This window comes from Hippocampus guttulatus, chromosome 14, assembly GCF_054856545.1.
Source record: "Hippocampus guttulatus isolate MCC_2025c chromosome 14, RoL_Hgut_1.0, whole genome shotgun sequence".
Taxonomy (NCBI): Eukaryota; Metazoa; Chordata; class Actinopteri; order Syngnathiformes; family Syngnathidae; genus Hippocampus; species Hippocampus guttulatus.
Genome location: NC_141274.1, coordinates 2,839,479 through 2,858,425, shown reverse-complemented (window position 1 = coordinate 2,858,425; position 18,947 = coordinate 2,839,479). Strand labels below are relative to the sequence as shown.

Below are 18,947 nucleotides of genomic sequence, written 5' to 3'. Positions count from 1 at the left end.
GAAATAAAGCTCCTTCACTCACTTCGGTATAGTTCATTGATTGCCACAAATCACACTAAAAGCAATACTTTTGATTTCTTTGGCCTGAGTACAAAAAGAGTGAATAGTTGAGTTTTTTAGTTCCTAAATGTAGCGCAGGATCCGCAATTTGAGCCAGGGAGAAAAAAAACAACGTTTGAATTGAATAATTTCACGTTAAAAAGATACGACACTTGGTTCCATTGACTGACAATTTCATTAGATGTTCCATAAATAAACTCAAGCTCATCCTCATCAACACCCACGCTGATTCGTTAACACCTCTGAAGAGCGCTGCATAATCTCGCGCACACGCACACACACACACACACACGTTTATTACGTTTTCCATTTCTAGCTGGATACAGCGAGCGCATTCTACATTATTGATACTTAAAACCTCTTGTTAAATTCCTTGTCCTCGCCTCATCAGAGCAGAGTTGCAGCAAGTTTCTTTTTTGTTTTGTTTTGTTTTTTTAAGCCTCAGCTGGTTTATATTTCATTGTTAGATGCTACAGTACATGAAATTTGGACCCATACTTACCGGGGGGGGGGGGGATTAAATTGTTTTAAAAAAATACATGTTATGACTGGTTTTAGCACAGTTACAGAATAATTAATAATAAGAATAAATAATTTTAAAAAAATCCCGCTAGGTGTCTATTTTTTGCCACGATTACAATTTCTGCATTTGCAATGTGTGGACACAAGTAAAAAAGTAGGTTACCTTGGATACACACATGCAACAACAAACAAACCCTCGAATGCTAAGTTGGTGGCGTCCATTTTGCTGACACAGTTCGGCGGCGAAAAAGATTGGGTTACCCCCCCCGACACTCCCAGCGGATCTGCCGGCCAAATGGATGTGGATCTCACGCTCGGGCGCCCATATTGAATGCCATAAGAGGTCTCCGAGGTCTCCTTCAGTAGGAGGAATGTGCCGCCTAACAATGTGGAGTTTGCACCCAGCTACATTTTGACACCAAAGCAGAGCGACAGCATCGTGCATTTGCACGAGTATTGGCTTACTTACTCAACTGCAGATGGGGTTGGCTATTTATCAATGAGATTTCTCCCTGGAGAGGGGGAGGGCAGATTACAATTTATGTCAAGTTAAAGCGCAGTTTGAAAACAAAACGAAAAGGACTATTATGTAGAACCATGAAAATAAAGAGAGATGCAATCATGCACACAATCTATTTAAAGACTCAACTCAACTGTATTTATAGAGCACTTTAAAACAACAAAGTGCTGTACATGGAGAAAATATCATATACTGTATACAACAATAAACAATAAATTAACAACATTAAAGACATCTGTCTCCACATAAAATAACTTTAAATGGTGCACGAGAAACTTGTTTGCGACACACACACACACACACACACACACACACACACAAACTTTTGATTAATCCAAGACAGCATATATGCTTCAGTGCTGCTGTTTTGCTTAGCAGTGGACAATTTAGACGTGATCGTGAATCCTGAAGGGAATGAAAACAATTATTATTTCGGCACAGCGTGCATAAGCAAGATTTGTTTGAGAAGGTGCATTTTCTCCACAATTTCAATTAATCTGAGGCTTTTGTGTGTGTGTCGGGGCCTCTGTTTAGGTTAGTACAGTCAAACCTCGGTTTTCGAACGTCTCGGTTCTCGACCAATTCGGTTTTTGACCAAAGATTTCGAGTTTTTTTATGCCTCTGATGACAAACAAATTTCGGTTCTCGAACAAACTGAGCACACTTGAATACACCACGTGCCTCCTCCCGCCTTCCTTACACGAAGAAATGACGCTTCCTCGGGTAGATGAGGAAGTGACGTTTCCTCGTGTCGCTTTGTGAGCAGATGTGTTCAATAAACATTTTCTGTTTTAAAAAGAGCGTGGCTTCGGTTTTCGAACAGCCTTCTGGAACGGATCATGGACGAAAACCGAAGTCTGACTGTAATTGAGTTAAAATCTTACAGGATGTTTTGTGTGTGAACAAGAGCTTCGTCACATTTTTTGCCTGACAACTCTCTCATTTGAAAAAAAGTATCTCTTGAAAGTCTCACAAAACTGGTTAGTGCAGCAAAAACGACAACTTGCGCGCTCGACGCGCTTCCTGGCAGACTCGTTAAAGATCTGTTTAGGATCTTAGGACCATCCATCTTAAATATTATTAATTTATCACGATCCTCTGCCATTGTATCAGCAGCGTTTAAGACTGCTCTTAAGCGACCAAATTTCGACCCAGAGAGTTTCTGTAACTATAAGCCCGTTTCAAATGTACCTTTTATTGCGATAATTCTTGAAAAAGTCATGAGCGCAAGAGCTTCGTGACTACATGGCCGCTAACAACCGATTTTCAGTCAGGGATTAAGGCCCTCCGTTCAACTGAAACGGCCCTTGCTAAAGTGATCAATGCTCTTCTCTTAGCTATGGGCCCTGACACCTCATCAGTATTATTATTACTCGATCTTAGCTGTGCCTTTGTCACCGTCGATCAGAAAACAATATTAGAACGCCTGAGGAAGTGTATTTCAGGCTCAGGTCCTTCCTGGTTTAGTTGTTACATCTCAGAGAGGACGGACGTGTGATTTATGGTAATACAACTTCTGAGAGAGAACAGTTTGCGATTCAGGGCTACATAGATAAATAAGGCTTAACAAGTAAGGCATCACCAGGCGACCAGATGAAGTTTGGTGTTCTTTCGAAGCAATATATTCTCTTCACACTTTAATTCAGCCGAGACATTTTACTTCACTTCGTGAGCAACTGATTTTCGAATGGGCTCTTTTGTAATGCTTGCGTGTGAACATGAGTTACTTCGAGAGATAGGGTTCGTTCCCGTTCTGTGGGACTGTATCATCCTGCTCAAGCTTCTGAGGATGTTTTTCCTCCTTTCGATACAAAGTCTATGACGATATACAAAAAAAAACAAACTAAGCAAAATAAAACGACTCACAAACAACCTGCACATTGCAGCTCCTCTGTAACATCTGCCTCAAAGAGTCCGCTTCCAACAAAAAGCTGGCTCGGCTCTTTGCCGGCATTTTTACGCCACAACACCGTCGAGGTTTTAAGTTATCTCTGAACGAGCCATCCGTTCTGCTGCTTTCTGATGGAAGAATACTGGGGGGCTGTGTAATTATATCGCTTTAAACGAGCCCCCGAGAACGCTCCTGCCAAAGCGCCCACAAAGTCTCACACTTTGGCGCGCATCAGAAAGGCAACTCTTGCACTTGTGAGCGCACGCGCAAATGTGTGCGTGTGTGTGTGTGTGTGCGCGCGCTTAGGCTGGCATTAAGAGAGAGACCACAGTGGTTCTGAAACGCCTCACAAGTGAATTTAATTAAATCATAAATATGAGCTGGAGGCTGCCACCCAATTTAATGTAATGGATGATATGGGCCAGTCCGTCTTTGGCAAAGCAAAGTTCTGGACCCGATCGAATGCCCTTGAAGCTTATTAAAAGTGTTTGGCACCCGGACATGCTAGCAAAGTTGTTAAATGGATGGCGTGGCTTGCTTTCAGTAAGGCAGTTCATCAACCTGGAATCGACCATCTTTGATTTTAATTGAGGGGTGTTCAAGCTCTCAACAGAAGACATTTGGGTTGTGTTGGAAATTACAACTTTCAGACATAAATAAAACACGAATAAACGGTGGTTTCAGACAAAGAGGCAACAATGCAATACCAGTACAAAAATCAAAATGGAATTAGAACGGACAAAAAGTAAAAAAATACAAGACAAAATTAAAAACAAAACACACTGATCGACTCCATGCCACGTCGCATCGCTGCAGTAATTCAGGCAAAAGGAGCCTTAACTAAGTATTCAGTGCTGTACATGTACATACTTTTCAGGTTTATACTTATCAGTTGGCCAACATTTTTAAAACTCCTTTCTTTGTATAGTCTTAAGTAGTCTTCTAATTTTCGGGGATAGCGAATGTAGTTTTTTAAATGAGTTTTCAGATATAATCATCCAAATTAAAATGAACTAACACTTGAAATGTATTAGTCTGTGTGGAATGAATGTATGCATTACACTTTTTTTTTTTTTGATGAGAACCTGATTTTATATACCGTATATATTATTTCCCCAAATTTTTCGATAATCTTTCGGCCCTAATTATCCTTTTTGATTTTTTCATGTTAGATGTCATTTAATTGTACTGGTGTACCTATTTTTCGGTGGCAGATGAGTGGAAGGGAAACATCATTTGTCATTGTAGCTTCAGAAGTGACAAGCTTTTGGGGGAGAAAAAAAAAACAGCGAAAGCTCGACTAAATGCCGTTGAAGGATCACCTTTGATGAATCGTCAGAGGTGACGGACAGATGTTGTCTGTTTCATCCCGTTCTGCAAATCCTTTTCTGGGTCTCCTGCAGTGTTGGCGGCTCCCTAAATAGAGCGAGAATGAGGGTGTGTGTCTGTGTGCAATGGGACCGCATAGGGTGATGGGTAATGGAGTCATTAATAACGCAGACCTCCCTTAAGAAGCTCAGATGTTCGTTAGCCAGATACACCAGGGAGCGGCGGGGAAATATAAAGCACTTTAATATCAGGAAAAAAAGGGTTCTTTTTTTTTTTTTTTTTTAATGATTGCGTTCATGCTGTCATAGGTCTTGTCTGATAGGTTAATTGCAAGTACACGTATTTATAGACGATGTACATGGCGAGCAACCTTGTGGGGCCCCAAACTGTCAAAAATAATGTTCAAATAGGAAACCATTTGTGTCCCTTTCACTAATGTCGCCCAAGGGACAAATTATTGGACACCGGTGGAAGTTTTTGCACCTTTTCCAGGGCACAAAAGACATACCTATGTGTTCAAGGATTTTTATGCCACATCTAATGAGAAGTAATACAAAAGCTGCATCAAACATTCTGCTTTTATGACAGATAATAATGCTCAGGCGTTATTAATTTAACAAAAATGTTTATTATTGTGGTTTCCACTGGGGTACAACAGCAATGCATCGTACCGTGAGCTTTCATTTATTTAGCGTAAGTGCGATTTTATCGCACAAAATAACAACAGCGGCGGGTAGTCAGTGGGAGTATTTCAGTGACCTAATCCACATAAACGCTGTATAGCTATGCGTGGCATTCAAGAAGAGACAGAGGCATTTCACCTATTTGTGGATGACCTCCAACTTCCATTACATCACCAATATTGAAACTTAAATAACATATGTCTTACTCACCAGATTTGCGGATGCAGTTGCAGCAGGCTTTCTCTCTTTGCTCATCTGCGTAAGCTAGTTTTAGAGCTCATACATACTGCTCTGACAGTGGCCCGTACTTTAATTTCCGTGTTGAATCAAGCCAGCCAGCGGCGGTGTGCGTTGACCAGGCCTCATGAAATCCAGTTTTTCTTGAAAAATACCACTTAAAAAAAATATATGTATATTTTTTGCACATCTTAATATCGACCAACCAGAGAGATAAACGTAGCCAAGCCAATCAGAGGACGGAAAACTGCTGACGTCATTAATGCTGCATTCGATGAAAGTGGGAAATCAGCCTTATTCAATTTATACCAGTGGTGTCAAATATACGGCCCACAGGCCAGAACCATCCCAGAGGAGGTTCGATCAGGCCCACAGAATAATTTAAAAATGAAAAAAATGCATAAAAGACACAGAATTAATATTTTAATAAAATGCAATTTAGATATTATCCGCGAGGAGGTACACTGTTTTCTCTTTAGTTTGTAAAGTGTAGGCAGGGATTGAATTTTGATTTTATTTGCACATGTGTAAATGGTTTTTAAAAATCCTTTCTTTATAAATCTCATTTAATCTTAAAATGCATGACTAAAATTTTCATACCAATTACTTTGTACAATCACTGGGATCAGTTGCAATACATATATGTGAATGATAAAAGTAAATTGCACATTTGTCTAAGGAACTCTAAGGTGTTTCATGAAATGTTTTGTAAAAGATATGTTCATTAAATTTCAACATTTTCTGAATGTTCTTGTGCTTCACTATACCAAAACAAAGGAAAGACATGATATTTTGGTTATTTATAACAGAGTATGGTATAATTTTAATGGTCGGGACCACTTGACTTCTACCAAGGCCGTATGCGGCCCACAACGTGAAATGAGTTTGACGACCCCTGATTTATATTGTCCCAGTTCTGACCTCAAAGTGCTGCAGGCGAACGTAAACAACAAAGATTCATGGCCGGTTCCAATCAATTGTTTGCTCCAGCAAATCTTCATTCATAATTTTCTTTATTTTTTTAGGAATAAGTAATACCCTTAAAACATTTGAAACATTCCACTGAATAACTTGAGTTGTTACTTTAAAAGTGTGTGTGTGTTTATGTGGTCAAAGTCACCCCTGGGTATTGATATATATAAAATATCACCTCAGTGCTGTATTTCAATGAACTATGCTAATAAACAAAAAAACCAATGCATTTTCCTCATACTTTTTAATATTTCCATCACATGTGCAACACAAAAAAATGAGCTCTGCTGAAATACAGAGCTCCATATTTGTACAATACTTTTGAGTAACATTGGCAATAACTGTCCTCTTGCTGCGGGGGGATTTAGCTGGAGATTTCCTGTAAACGGCGTACGAACGATTCTTGAGTCAAAATGTCAAAACATTAAAGTTTCATATAAAAGTGCATCTCAGTTCAATGAATGCAAAACATTTACACAACCGAATGTTGTTGTTGTTGTTGTTGTTTTTTAACGTGTGTTGCCACGGCGGCTTCCAGCTGGAGCGGAGGGCAATGAAACACTGCAAAGAAGACAGGGGGGGGGGGGGGGTGAACGATGTTGGCCACTCTCCAGGAGGGCCAGGGTCGAAGTAGAGTACATCCCCAACACAGGAAGAAACTATTTTTCTTGTCATAAGCACAACATTTCAATTGATTCTTGCTCCCTTGGTGAACAAAAACGTTGAGATAAGAAAACATTAAAAAAAAAAATTCCAGCCATCTCCAGGCTTCAATGAGCAGTAAACATCAAGAATAAAAATGTACAGGTTGAGTCAGCGGGCTGGAGACTTCCCCTTGCTCTTGGAGCCACGTGGGATTTTTTTTCACGCCTCTGTTCAGCAGTCCACCACGGCCGAGAAGACTTCACCTTCCCCAAATGTGAGTCTCTGCATTTGCATATGTCAGGATAATGTCCCGCTTTGCCTCTTAAGAAGACGCCGTCTTCTCTTCATCCTCATGACTGACGCGGGATGCGGAGCGACATTCCGCTGAACCCTTTTCTCCTTTTTGAAGCCCAATTGAAGCTGATTGACATAGTTTTTCTTTCTTTTTTTTTTTTTTACAGACAAACATGTTAAACTGTACATTGGCAAATACTGTATAAGATTGCAAGATAGTTGTAGTTAAGCAACACATGAAGAAGTCTATGTACAAGCAAGGGTAAACAATGGGCAATGTCATTTCATGGGCCCCCCCCCCCCCCACCCCCATAAAGTCCCCGCTCATATTTTCTCGCTTTAAATTTTTTTCTCTCTCTCTTCCTCGCAGTGGCGTCGCTTCCTCGCCACGCAGCTGAATCCTTTAAGCGAGACAACGAGCGGGACGGTGCACTGGCCGTAATTGGCGCTCGGGCTGTATTCTCAGCGTCACGTTCCCCATTTGGTCGTCGGCGGTGCTCGGCAGGGCCGGGTTAGCTGGTGTGCTGAGTCAACGTGTGGTTCTGCAAGGACACACAAGGAAACATGTTTAATGGTGACTGCTGTTTCTCTGCACTATTAAACAGGGCTGCGTACATATCAACAGTCGGACTAAATGCGACCAATTTCCCTTCCTTAGGAGTCACTTTCCATTCGTTTATCGCATTTGGTGTTATATTTTAGCGCCGGGCAAATTTTGTTGAACGTTTTTGATTTTTAAATACACCATGTTTTATTGTCTTTAGTTTGATGTGTTTTACAGTCAACTTTAACTTGGACGGACAAACAGCTTGAAGCAAACACGCTTTGCCTCTGGAAAAATTGCGTGATCTAGTCTTCTTTTCACTTTCTCAAAGTGATATTATAACGTCGCCGTCATGTGAAAAACACATTTGCCCATTTTTGCCATTATTACATTAATGGGGTGTCCGCATTTCGCACATCCCGTTAACCTATAAATGTATCTGGCATGTTCAAAGGGATTCACTGGAGAAACATTTTGAGAAGATGAACAAATCTGAGGTCTAGAAACCTCTGAAAACAGATTAGATTGGCGCTTTTGGGATGAGGATCATTTTTGCAGTCAGCCAGTCCTCCCTCAAGGGTCTCCAGTTGGTCCAAAATGCTGTTGCTCGCCTCCTAACTGGAGCTCGTAAGAGGGAGCGTATAAATCCTAATTCTGGTTTACAGTTTATTTTAGGATTATTTCATTTGTCTTTAACTCATGGTCTTGCTTCTCCTCGCCGGTCCTTCCATCTGGAAGGACCTTCTGTTAGGCAAGCCCTTCAAAACTCCTTAGAAGACACATTTTCCTTCTTTAGCTTTCAACCCAGCATGAGAATGACACTGTTCTTGTTTTCTGGTATCATTAATTTGTATTTTAATTGACTATTTTCACTTTGTTTTATTATTGTTATTTTGTGTTATTTGTAAAGTGCTTGGTTAGAGAAGCGTCTGTTTTGAAATGCGCTGTATAACGTTGTCTTGTATTGTGTTTTAATTTCAGTGCTGACCTCAATAAAGCTAATTTCACTTTTCATCGTCATGGCACTGATAATCTCGTACATACTCTGTCGTCCCCACTGAGCCTGCAAACTAACAAACAACAGCCGTGCATAGACATAAACGCAACACAAATACGGCGCTCTTTTTGTCCACATCGCAGTCTACAGCGACATGCCATGCTTCAATTACCTTGACATTTCAACATCATCACCATCAAGCTTTCATTATCCCCATTCCAATTAACTTGCCTGAGTCAGACATGCGCTCTCGCAGATCGATACCCTCTGGATGCCGAGATTAAGCTTGCTAAAACCCGCTTCGGACACCAAAGCACAACAGCTCTGACAGATAACCCCCCGCATCACGACCCCCCCCCCCCATGCTGAAAAATATTACATCCCAATCGAAGGCTGTGGCCATGGAAACAAATCCATAACGAGGCACTGGCACAACGGACGGAATACTGGCCTTTGAGTCTTGTTTATTTAACCTGGGCTGCTATCGAATCAATGTCTGCAATTACGAAAAAAAACAACCCCCCCCCAAAAAAAAAACACAGGACTACCAAAGTTAACAGCGGCATTTTTGTACATACGTAATGCTGCAAAAGGTTGACTTTGTTTTTGTTGTTTCATCCACATTCATTAAGATACACACACACACACTGCAGATCATTGTAGAGTGGCTGTAGTGGGGCAGCTGTGCCAGGTTCTTTAAAGGGAGCCTGGACCAGGGGGTGTGTAACTGGTGTCCCTGGTGGGCAGAATCCAGGTCATCTTTTGAAGTGACTGCTAATCCCTTTAATGCAAACTACATGCCCCACTTGCTGCGCTCACTTTAAAACACGGCCTTGGACTCGTGTCGACTGGCATGGACTTAGACACACCTGTCACACACACACACACACACACACACACACACACACACACACACACACACATACACATACACGCACGTATGCACGCACGCCGTCGCAGTCAATGCAAGCAGACTAGTGGGTTCATCATTATTGTACACAAGTATTCACGCTCACCGGCCACTTTATTAGGGATGCCTATATAACGTTATGAAACAAAGATAACAATCATAAGTTTTGATTCATTATGCAGTGCGGTAATGCATTGCATGATACTGACAAATGTTTGTAATATTTGGTTGCCTGATAAAAGTCTTTCAATTTATGACCCTAAATAGGTTACGGGCCAGCTTTTGTTCATTAACTCATTCACTCCCAAAGACGTTTTTAAACGTCTTTTCAGACTTGGTCCAGAATTGGCTGGTACTGAATGAGTTAACTGACACGTAGATGTCAATATTAATTGTCGGACTTGTGGCGAATATGTTGAAATGTAACCCCAATAACAGTAGGTTTAGAAACAGTACTAAAATCATACTCATAGTAGAGTAACATTACTATTGTCTTTTTTTTTTTTTAGTGGTAAACAAAATGAGAAATGAATACATTTTTTTGACATTGTCCAACAAAATGGAGTATTCCTATCACTGTAAAGACACCATTAAAAAAAAAAAAAAGAGCTCTTGTACAGGATGCCATTGTGCATCCCGTACAGTGTAAGTGTACCTAATAAAGTGAGCTACAGTGACTTGTTGGAACAATGCAGCTAATGCCAACAAAATAGTACTGGACCGCTATTATTACTCACAATAACAACCAATGGCAGGACCTTGGCAACCTCATTTTCATGGTGAAGCCTCACAAAGATCAAACTTTGATGCCATGTGTCCTCCGCTCATATCAGACGGCAAAAGTAAAGGAGAAAAAAAACCACGTTGCAAATTAGCATCACCCATCTGTCGAGTATTCATATCAGTTGTAGAATTTTCCCAGAATGGCCAACTTCCTGTTTAATTTTACGCGTGGCTTCTGAGGCAGGTCCACCCAATTTCATTTTGATTCGTGAAACATGATTTTGGTGATATTTTTCAAGGTGAGTGAGTTTTGTGTGCGCGTGTGTGCATACGTGTGTGTGTGTGTGTGTGTGTGCGCGCGCGGGCGTGTGCTTCTTGCTCAAATGTTATTGAGCATGTTGAGGGCAGCAAAAAATGTGATTCGGAATGACGATGCTGGCTGGTGCTCGGGGGCTAATCATGGTTTCTCATTGTATTTCAGAGCAAGAAAAAGGTGTGACTATTTTGGAGGTGGTATTGTGAATCACTCCCCTTCCATGCTGTCATTGCACAAACCTTTTGGGCATCACCAGTGAGCGACTATTAACCCCCGTCGCAACGCTTTCCCTCCCTCTTTAGCCTTCCGTCTACCGCCAGATGAAGCATTTAAACACCTCCACGGCTTTCCCTTCAGTTGCGGCGATTACCCCCCGACAGGTGGGGTAATAAGCACTTTGACGGGGGGAGCAGGGAGAGTGACCCCCTCCCAGACCTCCCCCCCTGTAGAGCCCACCCCTCCCTCACTCTGATTTTTCTTAAAAAGACGACTCCGGACTGACTTCTCGGCTTGCTTTCTTGCAGAAATAAAGCTCCTTTAAGTGAGTCTGGGAGGAAACTCCCCTTGGGATGCTCCCCCACCCCCCTTCCGCTTTCCCTTTTCCCCCTCCCCTCCGGTGAAGACATCCTTGGTGTTGCCGCGGAGGGACAGGAGCGCGGCAACCTTCTTAATGAATGTGGCCCATTACCCGTCAGCCTGACTCCCCGACTGCTCCCAGAAGCCCCTGCAGTACGTGACTTCAAATGGCAGGATATTGACACGGAGAGAGCAAAGCGGCCCGGGCTCCACGTGTATGTGCGCCTGTTCGGTGTGCATGTGTGGAGGGAGGGAAACCGACAGAACATTTGCGCGGGCACCTCGGCGCGCGTGTGTGTGCATGCGCGCGGACCCCAAAGGAACGCAGCTCCTTGGATATAATGTAGGGCTCGTAACAGCTATTAGAGGGGAAAATAACCCCTCTGGGGAACAGCTCCTACCCCCTCCACCATCATCACTGCGTGTCCCAGCTTTGTCTGACAGACAGACACACACACACACACACACATGCGCGCACACATCGCATTCCTACCTTTTCCTCAGACACGCCACTAGTTCCCTCACTGAGGGCTTTCTCAAGGACGGTGTTAAAAGACTTCAGTGGCAACCATGCAGACTAAAGGGAAATGGGGGGGGGGGGGGAGTGACGGGTGTTGTTGAAAGACTGCAAATGAAAACGATACTCTTCATCTCCGCGGACGCTCAACTCGGCAGAGTCGCTATCATGAGTGACGGAGAGTTACCGTTGACTTTTTTCTCTGAGAGCCCAACATGAGTTCAAGCACGCAAAATAGATGTGAATGGAGCAAAAATTAAAAAATAAATAAAATAAACGTCCAGGCAGGCTGTCACTAATGGTGTCACACCAGAATGACTGCAATTTAGGATTAGATGGCCTCCATTAAGCCTTTTAGCGCTCATCTCAACGCCCTCCTTCGATGGCGTCCTATTCCCCCGGAAGCCGGGCCGTTCCCTGCAAACCTTAATCTCCTCCTCCACACTTCCAACCACCTGCTGGAAGTTTGCGCTTAAAAAGGAAAAATCCCCCCCCCCACACACACACACACAGCAGTCAGGACAAAATTACATTTTGCTTCTATCACTGACGCGCTTCCCCAAGACATCAAGATGGGCAGTGCCAACTTCTTGTTCTCTGCGTTCCCCGGGTGCTGCTGTTCAACCCCCACTTTCATGTGATTTCATCACCCCACAGCAACCTCCTCCAGGGCAAGAAGAGGAGGAGGGGAGAACACCCTGCAGCATGCAAACAGGTGCAACGTGTCGTACGGAATTGAAGGCTGCGTCTGGAAGGAGAACGTTGGAAGGAAGCAGCCGGATGGGGAGTTGATTTATGATCACTCTTTACATTGCAGCCCGGCGCCGCGGCCTCCGCCGAGAGCGTCCGTTCTCCGGTGAGGCAAGCGAGGTGAGCGGCTTGCATCAGCACCGCAGAGGAAAGACCCAGACCGACAACTCTCCTCGCTTTCATCTGAGCGAGCCGCATTAGACACGAGCTCTTGTTGTACGACATCACAGAGAGAGAAGATGTCGGGCTTAATCGCGGCTCTAACAATGTTTGATTCGCATCATGTTAATACCTGCAAAGCAGCCTGTGTCTGTGCTCTTGCTTGCTCTTTTGCAGCATGTAACTTCAAAGCCACACTTTAGCCAGTGGTTAGAAAGCCGAGTTCATGCCTGCAGTCTTGCGACATCTATTTTAAGCGCAGTCTGTTAACTCATTCACTCCCAAAGACGTTTTTAAACGTCTTTTTCAGACTTGGTCCAGAATTGGCTGGTACTGAATGAGTTAAGTTGGAAAAAAAAAAAAAGATGAGAAGTACAATACCCAACTGACATGAATGGGTCCTTGTATTGCTTTTTTTCATGGCAACAGGGTTGTTGTGAGGCCGTCATGTGCCAAAAGGTGGTCGGTCGCATGCTGAAACATAATCGTAGAGCAGAGGGGGGAGGGGCCTGACAGCTTTTGGCGGCCGTGATGGCCCTGGTCGGCGTTCGGTGCACTTCAAATACTTGGTACGTTTGGAGACAAGCTGTGGTTAAATGGACAGAAATTCTCCAAAATCCACTCTAAGGTTTTCCCGAAAGACCATTTTCACTTCCTCTAGATCAGTGGTTTTTAACCTGGGTTCGATCGAACCCAGAGGTTTGGTGAATCAGTCTCAGGGGTTCGACGGAGCCTCTGCCATGGAGGTTCAGACACACCCGACTCAACATGTCATTTAGTTATGACGCGCCCGCTTGGCCATCACTGGCCGCAGGTGATCACATGACATTGCTTGTCCAATCAGTGCTGCGGGAAATTTAGTTCGCTCAGTAGTCAACGTGAGAGTGTCGTGACAGTACGTCCTGCGATTTAAAAAAAAAAAGTTTTAACACATGCTAAGTCGAGCAAAAAAAGAAAGTGGTCGGACGAATATGTACAACATGGATTCACATGCATCACGGAACGTGATGGGACTCAGCGTCCCATCTGCATGATTTGTCAGCAACTTTAGTCTTGCACCGGCAAAACTGAGGGAACACTTCTCAAATCATATTTTTATTGTTCACTAAAGGTTCGGTGGAGGTTAAGAACCACTGCTCTACATGCAAAGGTTCCAAGAATTTTGCATTTTCTTTCGCCTGGAGAGCGAAGCAAAAAGATGACATCATAGAAAGGCCAATGTTGTTATGTTACCATTCTGGATACTAAATTCGTCTAGCAGTTTAACTCAGTTTTTGTTTCTCATTGAGATGAATGGACTGCACTGCATCTTGGGTTATGTGCAAAAGTTTTACTTGTGTTGTGGTTAAAAAAATAAAAATAAAAAGACAAGGGCGTTGTATCCGGGCTAGATCTTTAATGGCGTGTTGAACTCAGTCCAGTATCGACTCTGAGCGTTCCCCACAGTAAACCTTCCGTGTCTTTGACCTCAGGCCAGGCTTAGCGCCGGCCAACTTAGCCCGGCGAAGAACACAATCAAATAAATAAATAAACAAATAACGGAGCAGTTGGCATTCTCAACAGTCATCACTTATCGGGCCGCGGGGAGGGTTGACCCGCCCAAAACACCCGCGTTGTGCCACAACCCGCCTGGTTTCCTTGGCAACAGACTGTCTTGTTTGAGGAGAGTTGCCCGGGGGAGTCGTGGCGGTACAGTAACAGCCGACAACAACCACGGATCTCCATGGCTTCCTTTTGTCACATTCCCACGGAATATTTCGTGTATAACAGCGCCCGTGTTGTGCTGGAAATGGCGGCAAACGACTAAATGTCCCAGAGGGGCAACCGGAGACGACGTACTACCTTTTTTTGGGGTGGGGAGGGGGGCGCTTTTGTTGTTGTGAATGCTAGTCATTAGCCCGTCTTAGCAGAGAATCGAACGGCGCTCGAATCGGGCCGTGCGGCGATCCCGCTGTTTGACTGAGGTAGCAAAACAAGTGCGCAACTGCTGTGTTATTATGGGGCCTCATTAAGTGAGGGGAAGGTGGGAGACGGGCGAGGGGAGGCATCAGCGAGAGGGCCGGCGAGGGGAAGGAAAAGAAGAAAAGAGGAAACACAAGAGAGCCATATAAAGTGTATTCTGAGGTGATGGCAACACACACACGCACGCACACACATAAATGCCTTTCCAGCCAAAATGAAGACTATGACTAAAGAAGCCAATTAAAGGCTTTCTTAGGGGAGCCATCTTGGGAGGGGGATGGGTCTTCCTGGGACATGAGCCCTGGGCAACATCCTCTAATTAGACAGAGCGAGGAGGGGAGGATCTCTCCCTGTCACTGGGAGGGAGATGGGGTCCGTAGGGTTCCGCGTGTCGGTCCCAGAAACAAAAACACAATTACTCTCACATTTAACCACTTCAGTCTGCGACGCGCTTTGAAAGGAGATGCGAGACCGACAACCTCGACACAGCGCACCTTCCGTTACGCGCCACCAAATCGGAGAACGAATCAGAGAAGGAGCTTTGAATTGACAGAGTGGGCGTCATTCGGCATCCACTTTCACAACGCCAGAGTTATATCACTCCATTTTAGAGTCCAAGGAAGCCCTTTGACACTCGCGGTAAGCATGTCTGCCTCATTATTCGGAGTTTCGAGGTCCAAATTTCAAGGTGGAAGGAAGGAACTTAGTTGTTGTTGTAGTTGTTGCGGGTGGGTTTCCGAAACAATTTTCGAAAAAGCACCTACGGTTATTTTCCTGAGAAGCGCAAACCTGCTTCAGTGTTGATTTCTCACAGTTGTTGGAAAAGTCAAGACGGAAAGTAAAGGCGACATGTTTGCACAAGAGATGCGCCGGCGGATCGGGGCGCAGCGCGGCGAGCATCTCCTCTTTGTTTGGATTTAACTTTCCCTGGTGGCGAAACACAGGAAAGAGAACTGAGCTCAAAGGCTTCTGGGAGTTTTTTTTTTGTCACGTCTCCCCGCAGACAACGTGCTTGCGTGCACATAGCAGACCCTGGGAGAGACCGGCACAAAGACAAACACACACACACACAAGCACGTGCGCTCGTTGAGTGGGAGAAAATCCTCTCAGGATGGCGAGGTATGTCATGCTGTCTAATTGTGACGCACCTCCACAACAAGAAACGCCACAGCGGTGACACATCACTCGCCATCTGAGGCTGTCTGGATCCCCGTTTACGGTAATGCCAGCACACTTCTGTCGATGATTTAAAAAAAAAGCTTCAATATTAATGATGGCTCCTCAAAAGCTTCCCCTTTTCTCGCCTTCTGATATTCATTTTTCCTTATTGTTGTTGTGTTTTTTTTTGTTTTGGCGTGTAACATTTTGAAACGGTGACAGTAGCCGAAGCACCCGGGGTGACGAAGACGAAAACAAGTTGTCATATAAGAGAAGGGGGTTGGGGTGGGGGGTGGGGAGAAATATGTACGTAACTTTCAAACACGTGAAGAGCTGTCACACGCGGCAGATCAAGATATTTCCAGAAAACGAACTGTTTGAAAGACGCTTAGGGACAAACACGGAGAGCTTTGCTTCATGTTTGGGACTGAGGGGATTTGAGGTGTTTTGGCCGGGGGGGGGGGGTGTTTTAAAATTCAGAAAAATGTCTATTTAGTAGGAAAAAAAAAGGATTAAGAGTGCAAAAAAATTTATCGGGGTGAAAAATGGAGACACTGTCTTGTCGGGCGTCACGAAGAAAGAGATAAACAGCAGTTTTGCGAGAACAAAGTCCTTCTTTTTTTCCATCCATTCATTATCTGATGCGCTTATCCTCACGAGGGTCGCGGGCGTGCCGGAGCCTACCCCAGCAGTCTTCGGGTTGACAGCCAATCGCAGGGCACACATTGACGTAAAAAGCGTTCGCGTTCTCAATATGTCCTCATGCATTTCCTAAAAATCTGGGCTCGTGAGCAGACGAACAAAGCTGCAGCAACTTGCAAATTGGCAACGATCGTGTGGATCGCTACGATATGCTGCGGGCTATTCTTGTCCTCAGTCTTTGGCAAACAAATCACCTTGGTCACTGCGAGATCACCATTCAACATGTGAGAAAACTGTAGCAGTTGCATCATATATTATTTTAATGTCATTATTAATGTAAACGTGTTTTTTCTTTTTTAATCAATTGTGGCACGCACTTACTCTCCCACTTTTTTTTTTTCTTTTCTGGCCGTCCATGCCCCTCAATTTCGGCGCTGGTCGAACGGCACGTGGCTGTTTACGCTGACCCGGTGACCGCCAAGCCAATAAATACGCTTAATTAAAACGCTGGAATTGGTCACAGCGTGGCAATCACTGGCATCACGCGGGGAGAAGAGACTCTCATTTGAGCAGAACCCGATGCACACGTACGCTCGTCACTCGCGGCACTCATTAAGGCTGAAACCATTGCCTTTGAAGGAATCCTTTGGAAAGGTGGTCCAATTAAGGCAGGTGTCCTGCCGGCGTTTAAGGGGGGCGGGAATCCAGTGCTTCATAGGTAGTTTGATTGATTGATTGCTTGATTATTTATTCACTACCATGACGAAATAATTGAAAACATTGACATGAAATAGGGACTCGGTGGTCCAGTAGTTAGCGCGTCGACCTCACATTGCAGAGGTACCGGGTTCAATTCCAGCTCCGGTCTCCCTGTGTGGAGTTTGCATGCTCTCCCCAGGCCTGCGTGGGTTTTCTCCGGGTACTCCGGTTTCCACCCACATTCCAAAAACATGCAAGCAGGCTGATTGAACACTCAAAATTGTCCCTAGGTGTGAGTGTGAGCGCGGATGGTTGTTCGTCTCTGTATGCCCTGCGTTTGGCTGGCAACCGGTTCATGTCCCCGGCCTACTGCCCGAAGACAGCTGGGATAAGCTCCAGCACGCCCCGTGGCTCTTGTGAGGATAAGCGGATCGGAGTAAATGAAATCTACTCACTGTGAGCCATTCGTTACAGGCGTGCTTTGTTAGTCAGAGTTGGATGGAACAAGTTTTGCTAGGACCAAACAACGGAAACACCCGAGGTAACAAACAACATTTGAAGGCGTCATTTGAAAAATGCAAGATCACCGTAGGATTATTATGAGTAGTAGAAATAGAAGAAACTGGGCAACAGTTAGCTCATCTTACAACGACATTGTGGGTTTCAGTTTTTCTCCTCGTCAAATTTTTTTACTGTCGTGAAGGACTTGTGAGAAACAAACATCAAACACAACTGCTTCCTTGAAAAAATTAATATCGTAAAAAAAAAATCCAAAACGTTTCTAGGTGAAGTTACAACTTTAGTCTTGAAAGATTACAACTTGTTTTCTTCATTGAAGAAGAATTCACGACTACTCGTAAGATTACAATTTTGTTATTATGAAAACCCGAGAGATTGTGACATTTATCTGTCTGTTCTAGAAAAATTATACCATTATACAGTATATAGTGTACATGAATAATGAATCATATCCTGATTAGGTTTTACAATATTAGATACATATACATATACATTTTTAGACAAAAAAAAATATTTCATTAACTTTATTCGAAACACTATACAACTACTACAATATGACAAAGTAATCTGACCAAATTATGACTTTACACTCTACTTCAGGGGCAGGGAACTCCAGTTCCTCTAGAGCAGACATGTCCAGCTCCGGGCGTGGAGGGCCACTGTCCTGCCTGTTTTCCAGCTCTCCTGGCTGCATCAATCGATCCCCCGATCAATCGAATCAGGTGTGGTGAAGTCGAGAGAGCTCTAAAACAGGCAGGATATGGCTCTTGAGGAAGCGGCACTCCCGACTCTTGCTCTACATATTTCTCATAAAATAAAGTGACATTGTTTACTCCGAATATGTTATTCATTGACTTTATTCACTTTACAATTTATCATAAAAGACATCGTTGTGAGGAATTTTCTCATGAAAAGCGTCATGATTCTGTTTGTGACCAACAGGTGGCACTGTAGGGCTCTCCCTGCAGCTGCACACCTCTTGGTCGTTATGCAATTATTGCTTTAAAAGGACTCCCAGCAAGTGGTCGGGTCATTGTTTGTTTCTTTGCTGGACTTTGTTGTTTAGGATTTAGTTTTCTGTTTTAATACAATTTGTCAAGGTCACCCAGCTCCTCTCTCTTGCTTGCTTCTTGGAGTCCACCAACACCTCGCAAACGTGACAAAAAGTTGACTTGTCAATGTCTCTCTTGTAAAGAACCTTCCCAATCGAAGACTGCATCGGTAGGCGCCTTTGAGCCGGTCCGGCCTTCAAATGCAGGTCCTGAATCGAGACAGAAACGCCCCAAAATCGCTTCCTTTTTGTGCCGCCGCATCGCTGCGGA

At 44.0% G+C, this 18,947-nt stretch overlaps 1 protein-coding gene across 5 annotated transcripts in view; it reads right to left on the bottom strand.

The window, feature by feature from the left end:
* Window positions 1-6,441: 6,441 nt before the first annotated feature.
* znf521 (zinc finger protein 521) overlaps window positions 6,442-18,947 on the bottom strand; it is a 126,630-nt gene continuing 114,124 nt past the window's right edge. For all 5 annotated transcript variants that reach the window (XM_086129410.1, XM_086129407.1, XM_086129405.1 and 2 more), the window contains one exon: window positions 6,442-7,695. In XM_086129410.1, the coding sequence (XP_085985536.1) occupies window positions 7,666-7,695 (30 nt within the window). In that variant the 3' untranslated portion in view covers window positions 6,442-7,665. The remainder of the gene's footprint in view (window positions 7,696-18,947) is intronic.